The sequence below is a fragment of the Gobio gobio genome, assembly GCF_949357685.1.
Source record: "Gobio gobio genome assembly, chromosome: 12".
NCBI lineage: Eukaryota > Metazoa > Chordata > Actinopteri > Cypriniformes > Gobionidae > Gobio > Gobio gobio.
The window spans coordinates 18,420,084-18,446,187 of NC_137105.1; the positions used below are offsets into that span (position 1 = coordinate 18,420,084).

At 36.3% G+C, this 26,104-nt stretch overlaps 3 protein-coding genes across 3 annotated transcripts in view; 1 reads left to right on the forward strand and 2 right to left on the reverse strand.

Moving 5' to 3' along the window:
• drc1 (dynein regulatory complex subunit 1 homolog (Chlamydomonas)) overlaps positions 1–26,104 on the reverse strand; it is a 548,506-nt gene that overhangs the window by 306,719 nt on the left and 215,683 nt on the right. The gene's annotated exons all lie outside the window — the stretch shown is intronic.
• Positions 3,855–16,480, reverse strand: ddx1 (DEAD (Asp-Glu-Ala-Asp) box helicase 1). Its single transcript, XM_079831769.1, has 26 exons — positions 16,187–16,480; positions 16,040–16,091; positions 15,841–15,904; positions 15,731–15,760; positions 15,507–15,603; positions 12,827–12,874; positions 12,614–12,697; positions 12,449–12,532; positions 11,943–12,019; positions 11,794–11,866; positions 11,022–11,098; positions 10,806–10,920; positions 10,575–10,713; positions 10,442–10,502; positions 9,461–9,559; positions 8,534–8,623; positions 8,254–8,442; positions 8,107–8,158; positions 7,241–7,387; positions 7,054–7,145; positions 6,891–6,963; positions 4,904–4,976; positions 4,752–4,794; positions 4,568–4,663; positions 4,371–4,491; positions 3,855–4,264 (listed from the first exon to the last, which is right to left on the reverse strand). Exons 1-26 carry the CDS (start codon positions 16,200–16,202, stop codon positions 4,134–4,136), a joined length of 2,223 nt encoding a protein of 740 aa, XP_079687895.1. The 5' UTR covers positions 16,203–16,480; the 3' UTR covers positions 3,855–4,133.
• nbas (NBAS subunit of NRZ tethering complex) overlaps positions 16,478–26,104 on the forward strand; it is a 262,104-nt gene continuing 252,477 nt past the window's right edge. The window contains exons 1-7 of the mRNA XM_079831768.1: positions 16,478–16,610; positions 16,950–17,001; positions 18,529–18,565; positions 18,700–18,777; positions 19,778–19,825; positions 20,651–20,694; positions 25,741–25,874. Coding sequence (XP_079687894.1) covers positions 16,518–16,610; positions 16,950–17,001; positions 18,529–18,565; positions 18,700–18,777; positions 19,778–19,825; positions 20,651–20,694; positions 25,741–25,874 — 486 coding nt within the window. The 5' untranslated portion in view covers positions 16,478–16,517. The remainder of the gene's footprint in view (positions 16,611–16,949; positions 17,002–18,528; positions 18,566–18,699; positions 18,778–19,777; positions 19,826–20,650; positions 20,695–25,740; positions 25,875–26,104) is intronic.

The following is a 26,104-nucleotide window of genomic DNA, read 5'->3' on the forward strand; positions in this document are numbered from 1 at the left end:
TTTTTTTTATTAAAATGCTTATCATTAACATTAATGAATGACTTAGTAAATCATTTAGATTTTTTTTTTTTTTTTTACACATTTTGAAATCTTTTCCATACAGTGAAGTTTAATATCACTAAAGTTCAATACCTACCATAAAATCAGTCCATATTAAGCAATGCTATGGTCTAGAAGACTTACCCCCGGTTTCACAGACAATGCTTAAGCTAGTCCTAGACTAAAATGCATGTTTGAGCTGTTTTAACTGAAAGAATCTTGCACTGACAAATCTTAAAATATGTCAGTGGCATTGTTTTGTCTCAAGATGCACACCAGCAATGTTTTTTTCTTGGGCACATTTATAAAAGTTACTTAAATGTCCTAATTGAACTAAGGCCTAATCCTGGCTTAGTGAAACCGGGCCTTTGTATGTAGTGTGGATTGTGGACTATTGTATGGTGCCTATCTAGTGGTTATTAGTATCTGTCCTTTCAGGAGCTTGACATCTGTCATTTTATGGAAAAATACAGCATATTAGAAGGATTTCTGCAGGATCATGTGACACTGAAGACTTGAGTAATGATGCTGAAAATTCAGCTTTGATCACAGTAATAAAATATAATAATTTACAATATATTCACAACATTTATCAGAAATGGTAATATTTCGAAATATTGTTTTTACTTTATTTTTAATCAAATAAATTCAGCCTCCTTTCAAAAACATTTAAAAAGTCTTAATTATTTCAACCTGTTGATTGCTAGTGTGTAAAATAATGCATGTGAACTAACTAGCATATTATAGCCTATATTTATTTTAGTAGGCTATGTGACATTCCTTCACGGGACATTGGCTACTTGAATATGAAAGTTGCCAGTTTTACCATGTTTTAGTAAATATGTTTTAGTTTAGTGAGTTTTTTAAATCACTGTGATATGAAGAAAGCCTGGAAACAGATACACAAACATTCACTCTGATATGCTGAAAACTGCTACGTTAATGTTTCTTTGTGCATTGTGTGTCGACTAACGTAAATGGCATTTCAATCTGAGAAATTCGAAAAGGTCAGCAGTAGTTTGCATCCCTGGAAATAAATGTCCATTGTTTAAATTGTTAATCGTAAACAGTTGGGAAATATTGCTGTATTGACTCCTCAAGTTCAGCTGTTTATCTTACCTCGGCTCGCATTCAAGTGCCGCGCTGCTCGGTTTCTGTGGACAATAAATCCCGCCTCCTTCGATTTGATTGGATATCTCAAACATTTTGACATTGACGAGCACTTTTACACCACCTAGGCAGCTGACTCGTTGCCTCGCTGCCTTATCAGACAAGGTAGCGTTTGTGCATGAAGGCAACTCAATTTTAGGCAGTGTAACAGTTTAATGATGTACAGCAAAATAGAGAGAGCATTGGTGAGAACTAAACAAATATTTAATCACTACATTATTAATTTCCCGCTAGAAATGACATCAGATCTGGAAAAAAAAACCTACACAAAATCTGACCAGCAAACACAACTTTCGGACGCCATCTTTTTTGCACTCTACTGTCACAGAATAAAATGCAAAGGATTGTGGGATATTAAAGGCAGCGAAGGATACATCTATGCTGCCTCCAAAAATCAATCAGATGAAGGTATCTCAGGAGACAGGAAGTGAAGCTAACATTAGATTCGGAAACACCTTGGTGCCTTCCTGCCTTGAAATGTGTCCTCCGAAGGCAGCATTTTCCAGGTTTCGGACGCAGCCTGAGACTGATCAGGCAAAATAGATTTGAGTTTTTCCCTCACGTGGCCCACGCGGGCCATTCGTCTGGGCTGATGAAAGGATATAGACTAGGCTACATAAATTTACTATTATTCATTCATCATATATATTTACATAGCAACGGGCTGGCCAACATTGTCCAGCGGCCCACCGGGAAAACTCCCGGTGCTCCTGATGGCCAGTACGCCCCTGACTGAGTCCAAAAATCGCATACTACAATTGGCTTGAAACTTACTTTGTGACTGTCAAAAGAGTACAAAGTACAATCTATATAGTATGAATGAAATTCGGACGTACTACATCCGCCATGTTGTCACTGTTGTGACCTATGGCGTCAGTTTCATCTCTTCACTGCCATTCAATTTTGGCCTCATGGGATAGAAAAGTGTCCATCGACTGCACACTACAGAATCTCACCGGAAGTAGTAGGTCACCCGGGTACCCTTCACCCACTGTTTTATGAATACCGTTAATGAATATTATGAATTCGGCCCACATACTAAACACTCGGAAAAAAAAAAAAGGGTACAAAAGCTGTCACTGGGGCAGCACCTTTTCAAAAGGTACACTTTTGTTCCTTTTAGGTACTAATATGTACATTTAAGGTACCAATATGCACTCTTTAGGTAAAAAAGTATACACTTTAAAAAGGTACCGGCCCAGTGAGAGCTTTTGTACCTTTTTTTTCCTGAGAGTGTATGGAAGTAGGCCTATTTAGATGCAACTTTGGACTTTATCAATATTAGAATGCAGGCGAGTAGCTATTTTTAACACATTTAAATCAATTCCACAGATCTTTCGCACAAAAAAGCCTGTTTTTAATCTTGCTGTGGGCCCTGGTTACATTTTTATGTTGTTTAATCTTTGTTCTTTCCGCACCTTTTTACCATTTATGTAAAGAATGGCCTTCAGACTTTAAAAAATGCAATATTATCTGTCTAAAATGTGTCATTAGTCTGCCGAGAAGCATGTTGAATGGGTTAAGTGTGAGACTGCGGGGTTTAGGAAGTGAGCAAAAGGCAGACAAACGTACAGTGTCACCGCTTCACCATTGGAAATAAGACACACACTCTTGCAGCTGGAAACCATTTGCTCCCAAAGATGCTTGGGAGTGGAAACATACACACGTACACACACTCATATATATACAGAGCTACTGCAGTTACATAACATGAAAAGAGAAGCTAAAGAGAAACTTTTAAACATCTCACTTTCTATACGTTGGTTCTGGTTCAGGTTGAACATTATGGGTTCCTGTTAAACAGGAATTTGATCGGAGTGTTTGTGCACTGACAGGCTCTGTGATGTCCCATCTGTTGTATGAATCCATAAGTAACCGTGTTATATAATCAAATTTAGGGTAAGAATGTAAGTTGAGGTGTGTGTGTGTGGTCTTGTGTGGATTAGTTTAAAATGCAGGGTTGTTTACGAGCACTGCTGTTAGTTTGGGAATAATTACAGAGAGATGTCCTCCTGTGTGTGTGATTTTGAGTTTAAACAGGAGTCTGTAATAACACATGCGTGCTGGGTTACTGCGAGTACAGTGATGCAGTTTTAGATTATTAATGACATTTAGCTTCATTGCCCTCTTTTGGACTTTGCTCTACTATAAATAAAAGTGCAGTGCTTATGAAATGAACCGGGCAATGGGGTATGTCTGGGAGCGTGAACTTCTCCATTAGGACAAGCCCTCCATCTAGTGTTAGTATTAGGTACTGTAGCTTAGAGAGTTTTCTTGACAGGCATGAAACCCTATAGATTATACAATCATATACATTTAATATAAACTTTTTGGGGGGCATTTAAAAACAGTTAGTTTATGTAAAATGTGTTTAATTGTATTCATGGACTTACGTTAACATATACTGTATAACGTATGCTTATTGTGATTATTAGCCTATAATATAAATACATTTTTAATAAATTATTTAGCTCTAATTACATTAAAATAATATTAAAAAATATAAAAATTTTAGTTTAAAAACAAACAAATTCATACCATTTTCCATCGAGTTCCTCTTTGCATTTGATGTAGGATAGAGTTTTCTCATACTGAAAAGATGAGCTCTGCCCACATGTTGTAAACATAAGAACTGAAGAAACCAGAAGGATTATGCTCTTAGAATTTATTTCAGGTTGATCACTTACATAACGAACTTAATTCTTTGGAAAAACAAAACCAATTATTATTACATTTCTTTAATATTTAAAATATTAAAGAAAATATTACCACAAAGTCAATAGTAGCACAAGCACATTCCTTTTGCGTTCAAACCACATGAACCAGAAATTAAATACATTTATTATGTAAAGTTAGTGACAAATATTCTTGTCCTTTAGCGCCTTCATTTGCGATCATTGCATTGTGGCATGTGCGAGCGTGTTCTAGAATGCTTTAAAGAGCTGGTTGGGTAGATAGCTGAGCTGAAGGAAGGAAGTTTGTGCCTCTCTCTCCAGGTTGGCTAGTTCCTGTACGGTTGGGGCCAATATATCCACATGGCCCTTATAGAGACCACCTGCGGTGTGTGAGTGTGTGTGTGTGAGGGGGAAGGGGGGGATAAATATGGAGATAAGTGATACATTGTGAATGGACTACAAACAGGACATCAGACAGACACTCACCTCCCATAGCCTTGCGCTGCCCATACGTCACTTTGCCGTCAAATTCATCAACAGGTACTTTGATGTCAGGTTCACACTGAGTAATGGTACATTTCAGATGTTCCTCGATTTCTGACAACAGCTAAAATGGAAGCACAATTAGAACAAGGATAAAATAAGTGTGAATATTGTTAATGTCATGCAAATGCAGTTCTCACCTCTTTCTCGTTGTACCAAATAGTGCATCCTCCGTTCTCTTTGAGTTTGGTGTTATAGCAGCTTTTTCCTCTGCTGGCACAAACGTGGTACCACACCTGTGTGCACCCACCACAAACACACAATTAACACGCAAATAAAATACATTTCTAAATTTCCACCAGTTCTCCTGTACTTCTTTCTTACTTTTTCTTTCTCCATAGCAACCAGAGATATAGCCAAACCCATCCTGTAGTGACATCACAAATATTAACACAAAATATTAACACAAACACTGACTAAATGTAATCAGAATTGCAATCTACACGTAATGATACAAGATAAATGCTCGCCGTCACCTGTCCGCTCTGCCAACTCTTCCAATGCGATGAACGTAGTTCTGCTTCTCATCTGGCAGAGTCACATTTATCACTGCAAAACAAAAATGATATTGCATTTATCTCTGCGATATCTCTTTTTGAATTAATTTCAGATGGGCTTGATTGAATTTAACTTTGTTTTTTTAAACAACGGATCTATTAATAAATGGCACATGTTGCTGGATTTAAAAAATAGCACCTAACACTATTTTTCACTAAGCAGTCAAGCATAGCATTTTAACCTTGACAGTTAAACATTTGCAATCATTTTGCAAATCAAATTGGCATAAATATTAATGGAATATTCATCTATTTTTAAGTTATCGTTACTATTATTAATAATTAATTATATTTATTTAATAATACAACCAAAGTAAATAATAATATATTGGTTACACTTTACAATAAGGTTGTATTAGTTAAAGGAATATGCCGACTTTTTGGGACTTAATCTTATTCCCCATATCCACCAGAGTTAGATAAGTCCATACATCCCATTCTCATCTCCGTGCGTGCCATAACTCTGTCTGACGCACCCACCGCTAGCCTAGCTTAGCAGAAAGACTGGAGGTAAATGGCTCCAGCTTGCCTACTGCTCAATAAGTGACAAAATAACGCCTACATTTTCCTATGTACATGGTGTGATGTGTGTAGTAACATCATGTACTAAGGCCGACGGAAAATGAAAAGTTGTGATTTTCTAGGCCGATATGGTTAGGAACTATACTCTCATTCCTGAGTAATAATCAAGGAGCTTTGAGACGTCCCATGAGTGCAGCGGCACAATGATATTATATTCTAACTCTGGGGGATAAGATAAAGTCCCAAAAAGTCGGCGTGTTCCTTTAATGCATTAGTTAACATGAACTAACCATGAACAACACCTCTGTTCAGCATGAGTTAATCTTTGTCAAACGTTAGTTAATAAAAATACAGCTGTTCATGGTTAGTTCATAGCCAGCAGCCATATCACCCTGTAGCCCAAGACTGGTTTCCCACTGAAGCCAGGCAGGGTTGAGCCTGGTCAGTACTTGGATGGGAGACCTCCTGGGAAAACTAGGTTGCTGCTGGAAGAGGTGTTAGTGAGTCCAGCAGGGGGCGCTCACCCTGTGGTCTGTGTGGGTCCTAATGCCCCAGTATAGTGATGGGGACACTATATTGTAACAAGCACCGTCCTTCGGATGAGACGTTAAACCGAGGTGCTGACTCTCTGTGGTCATTAAAAATCCCATGGCACTTCTCGTAAAAGAGTAGGGGTGTAACCCCGGTGTCCTGGCCAAATTCCCTCCATTGGCCCGTACCAATCATGGCCTCCTAATAATCCCCATCCATTGAATTGGCTCTATCACCCTCTCTCCTCTCCACCTGTAACTGGTGTGTGGTGAGTGCACTTGCGCCGTTGTACTCTGGCTGCCGTCACATCACCCAAGTGGATGCTGCACACTGGTGGTGGTTGAGGAGAGACCCCCTGACATAGTTGTAAAGCGCTTTCGGTGTACAGTAGTACATATGAAAGCACTATATAAATGCCTCATTCATTCATTCAGCTCATGTTAGTTCACAGACTCAGTGCATTTACGGTACTAATGTTAACAAGATTTTAATAATGCATTAGTAAATGTTGAAATTAACATTAACAAAGATAAATAAATGCTTTAGAAGTGCAGTTCATTATTAGTTTATGTTAACTAATGTAGTTAACTAATGAACCTTATTGTAAAGTGTTACCAATATATTTTTAAATACAGTAAATATAAAATGATTAATATTAAGTGACAACAACAATAATGCATATGGCTCTATTGTTGTAGTCTAATGAGTATTTAGTTATTATTGTGGCAAAAACCAAGCAAATCATTCTGCATATTGGTGATAGAAAAATTAAACATACAATAGTATTGGTATCAGTCATTACAAATGAATTCAAACCATTGTGGTTTAAGTCTGAAAATAGAGACAATCTTACCATAAGGAACACCATGGATATCGATTCCTCTAGCAGCCACATCTGTGCAAATCAGAAACTTCACTTCCTGTTTCTAAAGGGAGGATGGTAAAAAGGTGACTATAAATAATAAGTTATTCATTTGCACATTTGATAAAAATCTGATTCCTTTTTTTCCCTTTACCTTGAATCGCTCCAAGTTATATTTGCGCTCATTTGGTTTCCTGTCACCATGAAGACAGACACAAGAGAATTGGTGTCCTTTTTTGTCTGGACCTGTAGGAAAAGCCAAGTGTTTGCATCCAGACGTGATGGTATATAATAGCTGTTTGATAATGGTGCTAAAAGCTTGAGCTGTGTGCCTAACTCACCTCCTCCCTGCTTGATGAAGTGCTGCTCCATATTGTCACAGTCGATCTTTGTCCTGCAGAAGATGATGGCCTGATCCATCTTATGCTCCTTAATGGCTCTGATGGCATACTCTCCCTTCAGAATCTTAATGGCCTCTGACCACATCTCTGATAAAGCCATATAAAATGATTCACTGCAAGACCTTTATATCAGACCATGTCAAGGTCCTTTTGAAATGTTCACAATTGATAATACGAGCATGGAACTATTCAAATATTTCTGGATGATGTTCTTAAAGGGGGGGTATTTTTTACACTGTTAAAGAATTGGATTCCCAAGCTAAACATGGCCAAAGTTTAAAAAAATAAGTTGGGCGTTTGATGAAGTATTTCTGTCTAATGCTGAAAGATGGAGCGGACCCAACGATAAAGGTTCACGCCACGGTCATGGTCAGTGAGTAAAATTGCTTCAAATGTCTGTGTGTTGTTGGCTATCGGCGCGTAAGTGCACATCAAGTAAACAACATGAACGTATAGTTAATTGATCAATGGAGCATGCGATGTATGGTGTGTGTTTAAATACATTTGTTTAGCTGACTACTATAGGTGTCCGTTTGTTTATTGTAAAACCACTCCAAACAACAATACACAAAGAGTGGGAAAATATGTTGAACTAAATTATTTCATATTAAACCTGTTCACACAAAACGCACTTCCAGCCGCACGGTTTTATTCGGAAATACTCTGTACAGCGTATCTGTCTTTTATAAATATGATAAAACGAAATACTTTTCGGAGATATGAAGGATGCAATACTACTCTATAGGTACTCAAGATTGACAGACACTGTGTGTGATACCCCCCCTTTAAAGGCTGGTGATTTGTACCTGGGGTGTTGGCTCTAGGTTGTGTGTCATCCTTGGCATGAACTTCATCAGTCTGAATAGACACAACAAATCACTGATTTAGACTTTTTGTACATTTAGGCAATGGCATAATGAAGTGAGATGTTTGTTACAGTTAAATATGTGTACCCTGATGTGGCTCTTTCCGAGTCTCTCCCAAAGCCTGTCATTTTTCGGGTTGACTGGCACCACCACATGATGGACCGTTTCTGGTACAGAATCTTCTCCCTTCAGATCCACCCATGTGGGGAAATGCATGATCTTCTCCGAGAGCTTCTTCACATCGAATGAGTGCAGTGTGGCAGAGCAAACTGTCACCTAGAAAACACATGTGGTTGATTAATGAAAAAAATGCACCTGACAACTCTAATGCATATTCATGGAAAACAGAAATCAGAGCTTTGATGACCTGTAGTCTCTTGCCATCTGAGGTGACCTGAGGGATCTGGTTGTAGACCCTCATGATAAAGTCGGTGTAGCCGGCTGAGAGGAGCCCATCCTGAACACATTTATTCAACCAGAATAAACATTTATTTTTTACACTTTCCCACGATAAGATAAACTACCTATAATCTTAACAAGGCCGTAACTATGTCTTAGACATTGGGGGGAACCAAATTTTTGGTCGTATTGGTTTATTTAAAGGAATTAAATGAAAAAAAATAAATAAGAACTGTAAAAGTTCCAGTTCTATTATGAGGTAAACAATTTGCAAATAATATATATGTATTTTTAAAATATGCACACATTCACTCTTATTTTCGTCTGCCTAATATGTAAAACTGCAAAACGTTTCTTGTCACATCAAATTCAGTTAGGATTTACATAAATAATTTCATATTTTCAATTCAAAATGGTGAAATCCTATTAAAAATGTCAAGTAGTTTGCAGCATCACTTGATATTACTGCAGGTCGAACGAACGTTTTGTATCGTAAAACAGTCAAATATTAAATGTTTAGCTACTTACATCTTATGACGCACTCTTTCACTGCTATAACTAAAGTGTCACGTTGGAATTTGCAGTAACAGTAAGCCCCGCCTTCTTTGATTTGATTGGACATCTCACTCATTTTACTTTTGTCATCCTAGCAACAATTTGGCCATTTCTAATTATTCGAGAAGGACTTGTCCCCCTCAATGTCTATGGTGGTTAAGGCTTTTATTAAAACATCCCATAGGATTTTAGATGCATTTTTGGCTTATTTTTATAAACCGAGGTAAAAGGCAAAATTATTTAAAGTGAAATCAACAGCATGTCATGATTGCTGTCAACAGAACTTGTAGTATTCCTCTAATGTTAAAATGTTTTGCATAAGCTTAAGTGTTCAACATACACACTCATCCAGCACCAGGAAGCGGACTTGGGATAGATCCAGCTTTCCTGTGGATATGAGATCATCCAATCTGCCCGGGGTCCCAACCACAATGTCAACCTAAAAGGACAATGAAGTGATAAAGCATACATACAAAAAATGCATAGTATTGTGAACTTTGTTTAATACTGTAGTTCTAAACTGTATTATAATCTAATGTTCTGAATTCTATATTATGGTCTAATACAGGGGTCTTCAAACTTTTTCAGTCCAAGACCACTTTGTAGAGAGAGAGGGAGGGAGGGAGGGAGAGAGAGAGAGGGAGGGAGGGAGAGAGAGAGAGGGAGAAAGAGAGAGCAGGGGCCATGGTTACATATTGTGTAAAATTGAGTGTTGCCTTCTTAAGCCACGCCCTTTAATAGCCTTTGAATTTTACCATATTAATATATTTGCATTCTTTGTTATGATGCTTACATCGAAAATACATCAAAATAATCATTATTGTACATTGAAGCTGACAGTTATATATAATTTAATATTTATATAATTTCAATTTACACACTAACATTCAAAAGTGGAGTGGGTAACATTTTAATACTTTTGAAAGAAGTCTCTTATGTTCACCAAGGCTGCATTTTTTTTTGATAAAAATACAAAAATAGTAATAATGTGAATTATTACAATTTAAATGAACTGTTTTCAGTTTCAAGTCACATAATCCCTCAGAAATAATTCTAATATGCTGATTTGGTGCTCAATAAAACATTTCTAATTATTATTAATCTTGAAAACAGTTGTGAACTTTTTTTTTCTTGTGGAAACCGTGATTTTTACGGATTCTATGATGAATAGAAAGTTCAAAAGTACAGCATTTACTTGAAATAGAAATATTTTGTAACGTTATAAATGTCTGTCACTTTTGATCAATGTAATGCATCCTTGCATCCTAAATTTGTACTAACCCCAAGCTTTTGAATGGTGATGTATATTTTGGACACTTACCCCGCTTTCTAAAACAGAGAGCTGTTCTTTAGCAGCCACTCCTCCGATTATCAGAAGTTCCCTGCAATAACATCATAATGTTCAGTTAACGCCTACAAAATCACCAGACACTCCTAAATCAATCTCGGCTCACCTTAGTTTGGGATTATCAACATATTTCTTGAACTGGTTGACATTATTTAGAGTTTGTTCAGCCAGCTCTTTAGACGGCTCAATGATGAGAGCTTTGGGGGCGTTAGAACTTGATTTGACCTGACTCACTTTAGCACTGCCTGAGGACAAAAAACACATGACAGGCAGAATGCAAGGAAACATTAATACAAGCCCTGCAGGAAGGAAGAATTAAATGCCACTTGAAGCTCACCTGTCTGGCTGGATTTGACCACATGACCATCTGAAGCCTTGTTCAGGGCCACATATCCTTCTTTAGGTTGGTTTTTGAAAGGTTCATCACCAAAGTTGAACTTCTGTTCAGCATTCTGGGAATTGATTGACAAATACACGCAAGAGAAATGTAACACAGCAATGAGAAGGTGTTTATTATATATAAATAGTAGCTAGTAGTGTATATGCCAGATACCTTCAGCACACAGGAAGCAAAGAAGGCCTGGTTTTTCAGCTGCGGAGGAATCTCAAAAGCCAAACCCAGATCATTACCTGGGAAAGCCAATCAGGAATCATTTACAGTGGCATTTGAAATAGGGGCTGCAGAGTATACTGGTACTAAAATATTTATAGATATACACTACAGTTCAAACATTTGGGGTCAGTAAGATTTTTTTTATGTTTTTCTCATATGCACATCAAAGCTTGTAATGTTCTGAAACTGTATTACAATTTAAAATAACTTTAGCCTATTCTATTTTAATATATTTTAAAATGTTTTTTTTTCTTTTCTTGTGATGGTAAAGCTAAATTTTCAGAATCTTTACTCCAGTCTTCAGTGTCACATTCTAATATGCTGATTTGGTGCTCAAGATTTTTTTTTTCTTCCTTTTTATCTTCAATGTTGAAAACAGTTGTGAAGCTTAATATTTTTGTGGAAACCATTTTTTAGGATTCTTTGATTAATAGAAAGTATCTTAACTATCACTTTTGATCAATTTATTGCATCCTTGGTAAATAAATGCATTCATTTCTCAAAAAAGTAAATAAATAAAATCTTACAGACCCGTACTGGTGTATAATAATTTGGAAAATGATCATATTAGTTACACACTTCCGTACTGGAAGTGTGTAACTAACATGATCATTTTCCAAATGATTATACATTACCTGGATGACATTCAACATGCCAAATTTTATTAAGTTATTTACTAAAAATATCACAAAGGCATAAAAACAAACCTTACCATTTTTGGAGAATGACACATGGCCTTTATCCACATCTATGTAGCATCCAATGGTGTCATGCATAGTGAATTCCTGGAAAAGGCACAAATCATGTCAAACCTCTAAACCTTGAGTATCAAATCAAAGGCTCTCATTACTTAAGCCTTACCTCTCCATAACTATCAAACTGCTTATTGTGAGATTTCTTTCCAGTTCCCCCAAAGCCAAATCCATATTTATCCGTTCCTAACAGAGGGTAAAAACAGAATAACACACAATATTATTACTGAAGTTACGGTATAACCAGATCAATGTAATATCGGGACCCACTTTATATTAGGTGGCCTTAACTACTATGTACTAACATTTTAATTAATAATTTGATACAATGCACTTATTGTGTACATACATGTTTTTACATTGTACTTACATTTTAAAAAATACCTGCATGTAATTACATCTGTAATTAATTTCTGTAGTTACATTTGTATTTACACAGTTGACACTTCCCTTACACCTAACCCTACCCTTAAACTTACCCATACCACCACACCTGTCCCAAACCCTACCCGTATACAATTTGAACACAGTAAGTACATTGTACTTATTTTTGGATGCAAGTACATAGTACTTAAGGCCACCTAATATAAAGTGCGGCCAAATATTGTAACATACCCAAGTCCAGTGATGCCTGGGCAGTGGACCAGCCCATCCTGCACAGCCCTTGATCGTGACAGGTCACTTCATAATAATACTTCCCTGGAGAGAAAAAAAAGTGAAGATCGAATCTTCCAGGATTCCCTTGGTTTTTTAGAAAAAAAACACAAAAGGTTCTTCTACCTTTTGTGACTCCTTTGGTTGAACGACAGCCATGCCACTCTTTGAACTCTCTGCTCTGACAGCACAGGCCATCTGCACCAATAGCTGAAGAAAAAAAAATATATATAATAATTTTGTTGCAACAAAGAAGTTAAAATAAGCTTGCAGAATCACAATGAAGACTTCAGGATCAAACCAGGCTAGGCCGTACATATAGAACTGTTAAACACTTACCAAATGCTGTACTTCTGTCATAGGGGTTCATCTGCCATTTATTGAAAACTGGGGTGGACAACAAATCAGTGGAGAACAATCAATGAATTGAAATCAAATTATAATCTCTTATATATGAGAGCAAATATATATATATTATATATATATATATATATATATATATATATATATATATATATATATATATATATAGTTTCTGAAATTTATATTGAGACTACCTCCAATGTCTGAAGAAATTTGCTAGCAAAGTTGATAATGTTACATTGTCTTAGGTTGAACAAATTTATTTTCCACAAAAATGTAAATAAAAAATATTATTTCACTTGGCTTGGTGTTTGAATCATTATAATTCAAGTATTATTTACATGCTATTATAGTATTTATTCATATTTTGAATCAGCTTTTATTTTTACTATTAAGTTTAGTTTAAGTAATTTTGATATGATCTTTTGTCATTTTATTTGTTTTTTATTTTTAGTTTCAGTACATATTTTATTTCAGTTAGTTGCTAAGGTAAAATTACTACTAATAAAAAAAAAATCTAACCTTTAAATTCTATTTAAATCATTTTTAATAGCTTTAGTATAACAACATTGTTTTGAATGTACAGGAAAAAACTCCAGTCAGGGACAAGCCACCAAAAACAAGAAGAAAATGGGGACGTATGGTCACCCTACAGTAATTCTTGGTATGTGAATGTTAACTAAACCCCTATTCAGACGGTAATTGCTTCTCACACGGAAGTGCGTAAAAATAAATTTTCATGTTGCATGTTGCAAATTATTATTTAATTATTTTAATCCTTTAAAAATAGGAAGATATATACCAGGGCTCGACATTAAGTCGGATCACATGCTTGTCCTTCAGACAAGTAAATCTGTCCCTCACTTGTCTAAGGAAAAAATTTGCTTGTCCACATTTTTTTTGTGTGTGTGTTGTAAATATAATTTATTCAGCAGAAATATTCTCACGAGTGTTCAATCAGCTTTGACATATTTGAATCTGCATATTTGTGATATTTTTACCTTTTATAAAGGGCATTTTTTCCATAATCTTATTAAATGTCGGCTATGCTTCAGCTTTCATTAATTTTTTTTTAAATTTGATCTAGAAATTGAATTAGAAAAAGACACTATAGGGCTGTTACCAATCAAATTAAATCATTTACACAAAAAAGACAACTATTAAATAAAATAATGTTATGAGGTTGTTTTAAATGTATTTGAATATACAAATAAGAAATGTTGGAAATATGAAACTAAACCACCAGTAGGTGGCAGCAGGAGACCATCTTAATGAGTGAGTCATTGAGTCATTCATTCAAACGGATGATTAATTCAAAGCGGCATTGCGTTGTGAAAGTGCGGACTCAGAGGAAGACCGTGAGGGTTTAGGGGACATGGCCGCAGTCGTTTACGAATAGGTCATTGAATCTTTCATTCAACCGATTCATTCAAAACGGTGAATCATTCAGTAACACACCGTTGCTGTGAGATGCGTTATGGTTCTGCTGTGATCTTTGTTTGGAACTATTTTTGCTGCTGAAATGGAACAAAAAAAGTGAATATTGCATCTAAAATGTAAGTGACTTAATGTTAATTAATTGTTTATGGAACTGTCATATGAAATCAGTGTCAGTTTTATTCGTGATGGTATTCAGGAAAACAACACTCTTGGTTCTGTGATGTTGCTTAACTGTAGGCTATCATATGTTATAAATATAAAAACTCCACAATTTGTCATTTTAACCGTGTATGTTAACACGGTTTCTTTGTATGAGCGACGCTCATTTGTTGTGATTTCTCCTCGAGAGGCTGCGCAGGCGTCAATAGCACAACATTGTTATGTCAGTCTATTATACATTATTATTATCCACTATCGATTGCCACTTACACTAAATTAATAGCATTTTGGTGATTCCCTAGTTATTTTTTGTTATTGACGTTTTAATCAGGATACTTGTCCGGTCTGGCAAGTAAAATTCTCTTTCACTTGCCCCTTAAAAAAAATCCACTTGTCCCGGACAAGTGTTAATGTCGAGCCCTGTATATAGACACAAATTATAGTTAAAATTGTTTTCTGTCTTGTATTTTATCTCAAAATAAAGAATGTAATGTAATTCCATATGGAAATAAGTTAATACAGTCTCTTATTTACACAAGGTAAACACTGTAAATGCTGCTTGGTTATTTTAACATATATAATTGCTGCCGTAATTAATAACGGCCCATTTCAAATGTTTACGTGCTTTTCTTCTTTTTATTTTTTGAGCTGTGATTAAATATATTGCTCTTGTAAATACTTGCAGTTTCAGTAATAAAAGTCTAGATCTTTAAAATGCATCCAAATTACAGCGAAGTGCAACCGTACGGTGCTCTGCAGTTGTCAAAAAGGATATAAACAGTGAATTTTGAATTGATATATTCTTGAAAACTCAGAGATGTGGATTTGGGCGGCAATTAAATTACCACACGACCTTGGTGTTTGTCAAAAAACAGCAGGTAATTCTGCCTGAGATTTTTACGCAGGTGGTGGGAGAAAAACACTGACATTCTGGATTCGGATGGCAATAAATCACTTACTAGCCCCTCTCAATGATGAGAATACCTTGTGACCCCATGAGAAACAATTATTGTCCGGATAGGGCTTAAGAGTGGCTATATAGAAGAAAGTTTAATACCTGCTCCTCCTGTCTTCACAGCACTGCGTCCCTTCTTCCCCTCCTGCTGGTCTTTAATGGTCTCATAGACAATTTGGATGACTGGAATACTGAAGGCCTACAAGAACACATTCATTTTGTGTTCACATTTCCCTGATCCTTGACATTTTATATATAACGTATTTCATACATTGATTTATTACATTATACAAATACATTATTTATGTGAACGTTTGCACACTTACTCCAGTTTTTCCACTCCCAGTCTCAGCAGCCTGTGAACATAAACACACAGGTGTTATCATAAACGCATACAGTACTGTAGCATCTGCACTGGATATGATTTTGATCTCACCATGAGCACGTCTCCTCCACCCAGAATCAGCGGGATGGATTCGGCCTGAATGTCTGTTGGCAACCTGAAAGAGAAGAATCAATACCTACTTTAATTATGTATGGATAACTAACTTATACGGGGTGTAAGAACTATGACAGGGGTTTTCAAAGTACAAAAAGTTAAACCCCCTTGAACAAAGAGACACAGTCTAACTCACAGCCAGTCCATTTCTTCCACCGCCTGTGCAATTTCAGGCATTACTCCCATTTCTGTGAGGCAAAACAAACATATATATATATATATAAATACCGCAAACAGTTAACCACGCTCATTTTATTACTAAATGTTGACAGGTAAATCTCACCGCCGAAAGCTGCCATGGTGTCAAACTCCTGCGACTGCGAGTCTCCAGTTTCCACAGGATGTAACGTGTGCTGTTTTTTGACAGGGTGCTTGTAGGAAAAACGGTCCGTGCGGAATGCGCTTCCTCGCTTCAGTTCCGATGGTATTGTTTTTATTAAAATAAATGTTTAAAGTTAATTTTAAAATGAAGACAATTATTGTATTAGTTATAGATACGTTTAGAAAACAACTTATAGATAATCAGACGCAAAATGAAAAGAACATCGACCCCTTTATATGTACCTTGCAGGCCGCCGTAGTGTGACGTGGGCGCCATCCAGTTCATTGAAAACATGGCAGGTGAGATTATTCTGGAAGACGAAGAGGAGAATATTTTATATGATTTACTTGTGAACACAGAATGGCCATCTGAAACAGACACGCAGGTTTGTCGAAATATACCCACTTTCTTTGAAAAAATGTTTTTCTTACATGAAATTGAAATATGTACGTGTATCAGTTCTGCTCAAGTTGTTTTGAGCCACGTATCCAAGTTCAAATTCCAGGGTTTAAATGAAGTAAATATACTTATTATGTAATAAATATCATTATGATGTTTTACAGCTCTGCATATATTCATTTTTTCTGTATATCGTCACGTATAATCTCCAGCTGCTTGTTTTGGGAGAAGGTGCAAGTTGACATGCTTAAATTGTCAGGCTGACAGCTGATGCAAACCGTCCTACAGATACATAATACTGTGAAATCATGCTGTTTGTTTTCAGCTGCGTGGATTGAAGGAACACAACTCTTCACTCGTTGCAAAGGCAGTGACAGGTATGGACAGCAAGGATAAGACATGTTTGTGCCTTGTAATTTTAATCATAAATGTTGAACATGTCTTAAGAGTTAGGAAAAGACTGTAATGCCAATGCTGTGTAGTTCGGCAGCTCACATGCTTGAGACACAGCCACATGCCATTCCAAAGCAGCTTTACAGAGAACAGTGATTCAATGTGAATGTGTTTATTTGGCATTTACACTATATAAAATAAACTCCTTTGGAACAATACAATACCTGATCCTAATCACACCTTAAAAAGATAAAGAATTTCCAAGGCACTCGAATAGTGTAGAAAAAGTTAAAAAGCCTTTAATTCATCATGGCATTATTAAAAACAGGTGACAAGTACACCTACATGTTGCGTCTCACACCCTGATGAAGGCTTGTAGCCGCAACGCGTAGGTGTACTTGTCACCTGTTTTTAAATGAATAATGCCATGATGAATTCAAGGCTTTTTAACTTTTTTCTACACCATTCGAGTGCCTTGGAAATTCTTTATCTTTTTGAGTTGAACCGTTCCTTACATCCAAAGAGCACCCCGTGCAGCACTTCTCTTGCATTCTGTTTTGACTAATCACATCTTATTTAGTGATTTCCAATTTTGTAGTCCAAATCAAGTTGCTTATAAATCTACTTGTTAAGTTAGATTATTTCCAGTTTAAGTGGGTTTGTTTTTACACATGAGAAATACTTGGTATGTTGGAATAAAACAACTGTCTTTTCAAATAGTGCCTTTTATCGAATGTATTTATTTTCATTTTTTTCTTCATTATTCTTTATTATTTAGCTATTATTTATATCATAATTTGTATTAACCAATTTTGAATTAGCTTTTTTATATTTCCAGTTTTACTTTTAATGTAAGTTTGTCATTTATATTATTATTTTTTATATTTGTATATAGCTTTAGCATTTTTTTTAGTACTTCAACTTATTTCAGTTAGTTGCCAAGGCAGCATTTGTAACATTTTAGTCTAACATTAAGTTAAAGGGATAGTTCACCCAAAAATGAAAATTCTGTCATCATTTACTCACCCTCAAGTTGTTCCAAACCTGTATGAGTTTATTTGTTTTGCTGAACACAAAAGAAGATATTTTGAAGAATGTTTGTAACCAAGCAGATAGAGCAACCATTGACTACCATAGTCGGGGGAAAAAATACTATGGTAGTAAATGGTTGCTCTCTCTGCTTTGTTACAAACATTCTTCAAAATATCTTCTTTTGTGTTCAGCAGAACAAAGAAACTCTTACAGGTTTGGAACAACTTGAGGGTGAGTAAATGACAGAATTTTCATTTTTGGGTGAACTATCCCTTGTTTTTTTTAATCTAATATTCAAACTTTCAGCTTCATTTTAACTAGGTACCGTAACAATTTTTAAGATTTAGTCAACAATAACAACACTGATTATATTAGTCTGTCTAAACTGGTTTGCATTGCTCCAACAATTGCATTACTGCCATAACATGGCAGTCAGATTATTGAATGAAATTCAAAAATCTAAATATTGTGTCTTACAGGACCCTTTAGATTCATTCTGCACTACCTTTGGTACAGGTGAGATATTGTCTCCACTCCACTTTTATAGTGTACAGTAGCTATGTATTTAGATTTGGTAATAGATCAATTTAACTTTTGATCAATTTAATGTGCCAGTCAGTACATTCTCTGTACTTTTCTCTGTATTTCAGCCCCTCCAGTTCAACTCTGCCACCTGGGCTGGTTCGCCTCGCAACCAAACAAGTGAACTGGCAATTGGTGCTGGCAAGGTAGTCCCACCAGTTTTTACATAGAAAAGTTTTACAGGGAGTCTGGGTCAGTCTATTCCAGGCATGTTTTTGGAGGGTTCATCTACAGCGTGAAAAGCTCTTTTGCACTTGATTCTTCAGCATGTGCTGCATATTGACCATCCACATCTCTTTGCCTCTGCAATACTGAAGTCTATGTCTATTAAACCTGGGATGAAATCACCTGTAACACAAAAACATTCAATTCTGCGTTGGTGCTGCCTCTGACCCAGAAAGAGCAGTTGTCAAGTATTTTCAATCACACAGTATCATTGTTTCTGTGTTACAAATATTCATATGACCACAGAAGTACTGGGATAAAAGTTTATAGTTCCGATATAAACACTCATGTCTACGGTAGCGATCAAAATAGACTAAATACATCATTATGCCACCTGGTGGCGACAAGTGACTGTTAAAATCATGGTTAAAATTTATGTCATTGAATCATTCCTTCAAGAGATCCATTTCAAAAACGCTGATTCAACCAAGAAATAAAACGAGTATTTATGAGTGAGTCATTTATTCATTCTTTCATGTTCATCCAAGTTAATTAAACATTTTAAATAGACTGCAGCAATTAACATTCATATTATTTTGTTGAGTTCTTGGGAGAATTGTGATCTCTGTTTGAAGAAAAAAAACAAAAAAACATTTCATGATTCTAAATTTATCCTGAGTGTTTTGGTTCTTGTGAGATATCCAAATTTAATTAAACATCTGTTTGTGGATGCAAGCCATGTAATCTCAATCAAACTCATTTTTTCCTTCACTGTTCTCGTTCCTGCCAGTTATCTGGTTATGCAAAACATTGCAACACAAGCAGAGATGGCGAGCTTTAATTAGCTATTGATTTCCAGATGGAAGACAATGTTCTCTGTGTTAGAAATGTTTATTTTTGGCTCCATGTTTGCTTGCACAATCATTCTGTCTTCTTTTTCCCCATTTTGTTTATATATTTATTTATTTTTCTTCTGTGCAGTAATGGGAAGCTCCTGGCTGTGGTTCAGGACCAATGCGTGGAAATTAGGTAATTCTGCACATCGATTGGAAATGTTTGCCCTTTCTATAATTGGTTAATTTTTCACCCTCTTGTCTCGGGTGTTGTTCAGCTGAGCAAAGCTACTTCTGAGATTGATGATTTGGCACAGATGATGTATTTTTAAATATATGTATGTGTGTTTTCATGTACAATTCAGTTTCAGTAGGTGTGATTTATTACGCTAGCACCAGCTAATCAGCTCACACAGAATTGGAAGTGTCACGCTTCATGGTTTAAGAAATTCAGAGCCTGATGTTCTGAAAACAACCCTTAAATATCAAAATGCTTAATCTAAAAAATCGTCTCGGTTACATATGTAACCCTCGTTCCCTGAAGGAGGGAATGGAGAAGTACGTCACGTTCTTCTCCACAATTGGTCACGTTCGACGCGTCGTGACGTCCGACGTAGGTCGAACGTGACCGACTGAAAGGGAACTATAGTTTCTCCCCATTCTCCTACATTTGCTTACTGAGGCCGATGTGAACTCAAAACACTCAAAACAGAACTGTAAAGGCCAGAACAATAACTGTAATGATAGGTATATTAGCTTCCACACCAGCGAATAATGTCGATCTGTTTATAAGCATGCGCTGCAGTTTTATTGTTTGTCCCTTTAAATGCTTGAGCTCTTTTAAGTAAGATGGATTCTGATTGGCTGTCAATGTTTCTGATCATTCATCGGCTATGGATTCTGCTATTCTTTTATATTTAGAAAGAATTTTATAACGATATCTTTATTGTTAGCATTATAGTTAAAGTACTTGGCCCTTATTTATCAACACGCTTCTCATGGGCTTCATGCTCTCTTTCAGGTCAGCTAGAGATGACTTTGGATCCATCATAGGGAAATGCCAAGGTACAGTAAATGTTTTCGTTTACTTATACCAGGGTATTTTGTCAAATTTTCAACAAAATCAATTGCATGTAACACGTTTCTGTGAATTTAGACATTTACAAAATGTAATTTTAGTTAAGCTTAAAAATACTTGCAACATTACAGTAACCTTATCAGCCGGGCTCATGAATATTAATTAGGTTATGGATATTGTGTATTATTCATTGATGTAAATAATATTGCTGAAAATCAGGGGGGTATTCCAGAAAGCAGGTTATGTGACATACCCAGGTATGTTTAAGAGTAAGTTAGCGGACAACCTCAACTTTCGGTTCCAAAAACAGAGGTAACTTTCAGGGTATGTAAGTAACCATAGCAACTCGCTCTCTGAATATAACCTGCTCTGTGGCAGCTCATGATCCAGGGTTAGTTTGCTTAAGAAGTATTCAGATGTGTGTTATACGTATAATTAATATAGTTATTAATATAACCAAATATGTTTCAGTTATATAATATACAATATTATATATTCATTCTAAAGAATTAGAATAAGTTTAAATATTAATGCAATTCAAATATATTTATTATTTATTTTATTGTCATCTCACACATGGATCTGCTGCATTCAATTAATGAGCATCAAACAAACAATATAATCCTTATTTTCAGTGAATAAAGATTACTTATTAAAAGAAAACATTGAAAAAAATATTGCATAACCACCAAATAGGTGGCGATGTGTGTACTAAGTAGGTTCTTTAACTCGCCATTAAACAAAAGAAGAAGAGGAAGTAGAATGGCATGCTTTTTCTTGGCGTCGGTTTCCATGGTGAATCATTGATTTGTCGCTCTATTGTGAATGTCTTGTGTGTTAACCGAGAACATACTCTGAGTTGGCTGAACTGACTCCCGGACTCGTTTTTGGAACCAGCATACCGCGCGCGAGTAAGCAAGGTGTGGGTTAATCAACCGAGATCAAGGTATATGTGACGGTAAGTTATAGCCTAGAAATCTAGACGCACCCTAGCGGCAGCAAATCTGATTTGCAGCCAGGGTAGTCTAGCGACTCTCCGTTGGCTTGCGAGCTGGAAAAACCAAACTCTGGTCAGGCCAATCACATCGTGTATAGAGTCGGTGGGCGGGCTTAACATAATGACGGCAGATTTGCCGCAGATCCGCGTGCTACTTGTAAACAACAAAAAAGCTGGCGAACAGCTGTCTTTTGAAACGGCTTTGGCCGCGACTCTGGAAGACTTGGAGTTAAGCTTTTCTTTGAGAAAAGAACAAAGAACGGCACTGAAGTCATTCTTAAGAAAGGAAGATGTTCGGAGTTTTGCCAACCGGATACGGTGAAAGTTTAATCTATCAACTAGCTCCGCTTCACCACCTTCGTTGCTCTGGTTGGTTGTAGCACTATCCTATTTCGTGCAGAGGGAATTTGAAATACAACCGTTTATCCCGCCCCTCGGATTGAGCCCTGCCAATGGTGAGTTCCCAGACCCAACATCTTGATGTGGGTCTGGCTTGTCAGGCTAGGTAAATGAACCTTGCTTTCTGGAATACCCCCCTGGTAACTGGGTGTCACTCCTATTAGATTACTCTATTTTGCAAGATTATTTGTTTGTTAAATCAAGACCTTTTAAAGTCACCCTTTTTAATGTATTCTTGCTATATTTGATTGATGTTTCGGAGAATGAAATCTGCCACTTTGAGTTTCCAGTCTTTGGTTAAATAGGCTGTTTTACTTGTTATTCTCTTCTCTGCTCTATATTTCTTATAGCTTTACATTTATGTTGAATATTTTATGAGCAATATCATTCAGAGAATAGGCCTGCGGACATGCAAGTCTGCTTTCAATTCCCTTTCATTTGTACTGTTCATTTCAGTTCATTTCATGGAGATTTGCATTCAGCCAATACTTTCTATTTGAATTTCCAGTAGTGTGAACTATATGAAATGGACGCGTTTGATTAATTGGCATATTCTTTTGTGTTCTATGTTCACGCTGCTTTCTCTCATTCTTCCTCTCTCGTCTGGTTGGGCAGAATGTGATGTTTTATATAGATGTGCGTTCTATGTTGTAATCCTGATGTGAATGCAAAGGTGGTCTAAATGTACAAATAGAGAAAATTAGCATGCATTTAATATCCAATATTGGCCGATAGAAAATATTGTAAAAAATCTGAAATATCAGTTATCTGCAAATATTGTCATATCAGCATATTCTGCATCTCTAACAAAAATCTTTGTAGTGCAAGATGAGTCATCAGTATTTTTGGTCTGAGAAGCGAAAAATGGACAAGCATTGGATGTGATTGGCCCAATCTGTCATATAATACGACTATAACTTTAGCACCCACACCAATGGATATTCTATTTGTAATAAGTGTGCACTGAGCCACTTTAAGTGCTCAAGTTCTTGAAGCAGAATGAATTGTGAATAACTTTTAAAAATTAAAGGGATAGTTCACCCAAAAATTAAAATTACCCCATGATTTACTCACCCTCAAGCCATCCTAGGTGTATATGACATTCTTCTTTCAGACGAATACAATCAGTTATATTAAAAAATGTCTTGGCTAATCCAAGCTTTATAATGACAGTGAATGGCAGCCCAAAATTTGAAGCCCAAAAAAGTGCATCCATCCATTATAAAAGTAATCCATACAGCTCCAGGGGTTTAATAAAGTCCTTCTAAAGTAAATTGATGGGTTTGTGTAAGAAAAATATGCATATTTAAAATGAAAAGTAAAATATCGCCTTCCTTATTCAACTTATGGAGAAAGTGTAACGGCTCTCGCAGTTCAAAACGTTTACGCAATGTCCGACATCATACGACATCACGCCAGTTATGCTTTTTTCGTAAGCTGAATATGGAAGGTGGTCTTGCGGAAGCTAGATATTTTACTTTATAAAGTTTTAAATATGGATATGCCCCCCCGGAGCCGTGTGGATTACTTTTATAGTGGATGGGTGCACTTTTTTTTGGGCTTCAAATTTTGGGCTGCCATTTACCGCCATTATAAAACTTGAAAGAGCCTGGGTATTTTTTAATAGTTGTTAATTTTTTATAACTCAGATTGTATTCATCTGAAAGAAGAGTGTCATATACACCTAGGATGGCTTGAGGGTGAGTAAATGATGGGGTAATTTTCATTTTTGGGTGAACCATCCCTATAACATATTTATTGTTAAAATGCAAAGGTAATCTAAATGTGAAAATACAAAATAGCATAGAAATTTTAAAGTTCAGTTATTGGCAAATATTATCCTACCAGCATATTATCTAACAACATAACATGGTCATCATAGGTATTTTTGATCCGAGAAGCGAAATCTGTTATATGATATGACTACCAAATGGTAATCATGTGATGCTTTATATAATTGATAAGTGAACACAAGACCATTACAGATCAGCATTCAGCCCAAACTGAAAGTCACAAGTTGGCTACTATGAATGGCTGCTCTGTTTTTCATCCAAGCGCAATTTCCCTCAGGTTTGTTTCTTGTTGTGAGAGCACAAAGTGACTCAGCGCTTCCATCTCTGGGAGACATTTTTATAGCGAGTATGTGCTCAACCGGGTGGCTTTGCTGACTTTGCATTATTTTCTTTCTAAAAAGCACTATGTTCACCCCCCCACCCCCATTTTTTTAAAATTTAAATGAGATTTACGGTGTGTGAATCTGCCCAGATAGCATACAGTACACTCATCCCACAAATTCAGGCAATATTGGTCCCGGCGTTCATCTTAGATTAATTAGCTTTTAACAGCTGAGGGGTGATTTATGGACCCTGCTTAAGCGTTTCCCCTACTGATATTTATCTTGCTAAGTGCCATCGTTCATTGTGAATTATTGAAGCTCTCCCTACTGATATTTCTGTGCAATTCTACCTGAATAGAAATCGCCAGCTTGCGTTTCCCGGTTTTCAACACCTCAGGGGTTGGATTGATGATAAGGTTGCTATGGCAACCGCTGGCTTTGATGTACGCTGCAGAGTCGTGTGCATCTGATCTCAGCGGTGCTGCTCGGACCAAAGCCAAAATGTTTTTAATCAAAGGTCTGCTTTATTAACCCCCTCTTTTCTGATGAACGGTAGTTGGATGGTTTCAAGCGTGCATTTTGAAGCGCTCTCTATTTTGGCTGTTGTGATGAAATGGTTGCTAGGCCCTGAGGCTGTTGTATCATGCGGCTGGTGTTTAAGTTTTACTTTAGTGTTTAAGTATACAGATTTTATCACGCTGGGCTTTTGAACTTTAATCGAAAAGCCTTGGGCTCATCCTGCACTGTGAATCGGTGCTGTTTGACTGTGGTGAACGCTAGATTTCCTCACTGTTGACCGTAGAGGTTACTTAAAGAAAATTTGTCTTGGCCTCACAGACCAATGCTGAATTGACTTTTCTTTAAAAAAGGTATATTGAATCTATTATGCATCAAAGGGTTAGCATCATCTGTTTGCAGATGGGTTAATGACAATAAATTCATTAAAGTTTAAACTTTTACTTTAAATATTAAGCTTTTTCCCCCTAGATCTCTTAACTTATTCATAATTTTATAAAAATACATTAAATGCAATTTATACATACAGTAACTTGAATTAATATATTATATAAATATAATTATGGTAAAATTACCATAAGAAAAAAAAAACTACATTTAAATGAATGCAATTCTTGTAAATGAATCTTTTGACAGTGTTTTATTATTAAAAACACATTTTAACAAAACCAGTAAAGACATTTATATATGGTTCTAAAGATTTATATTTAAAAGAATTGTCAAAGAATCTCATTTTCCACAAATATTTGAAGCAACTGTTTTCAACAATGAATGGTGATGATGATGATAATAATAATAAATGTTTCTTGAGCAACAAATCAGCATATTACAATGATTTCTGAAGGATCATGTGACACTGAAGACTGGAGTAATGATGCTAAAAATTCTGCTTTGCCATCACAGGAATAAAATGTATTAAAAGCAGTTATTTTCAATAATTGAACATTTTTCTCGTCCTGATACATTTAGTAGTACAGTATTTTTCTGTTCTCCTTCCTGCTGCAGTTCCCAAGGATCCAAACCCTCACTGGCGCAGGGTAGCGTGGAGTCATGATTGTGCTCTGCTGGCATACGCTGACAGCACCGGTACGGTCCGGGTTTTTGACCTGATGGGTAGCGAACTCTTCGTTATACCACCGGTATGTCACACATCATTTTCTGTATTTCTCACCTCCTGTCATTCTCTCTCTCTGTCTGTCCTTTCCTAAGTCATTCTCTCTCTCACAAGCTACCTCTCTGTTGACATTGATTCCACTTTTTGTGCGCAGTAAGAGCACTCTTTTCTTTTTTCAGTATAAGTGATAGCTGTAATGACTGACTCCTAATGACTGAATTTCTGGCTTTGCCCTCTGGCTTTCTGCACTGCTTG

Bases quoted from the DNA above. Each gene is read 5' to 3' on its own strand.
- ddx1 (XM_079831769.1), bottom strand. The intron at 11,867-11,942 runs GTAAGGCTTAAG...TGCCTTTTCCAG, and splicing joins AGTTTGATAGTTATGGAGAG to GAATTCACTATGCATGACAC. The intron at 7,146-7,240 runs GTGAGTTAGGCA...CTTTTCCTACAG, and splicing joins CTTCATCAAGCAGGGAGGAG to GTCCAGACAAAAAAGGACAC.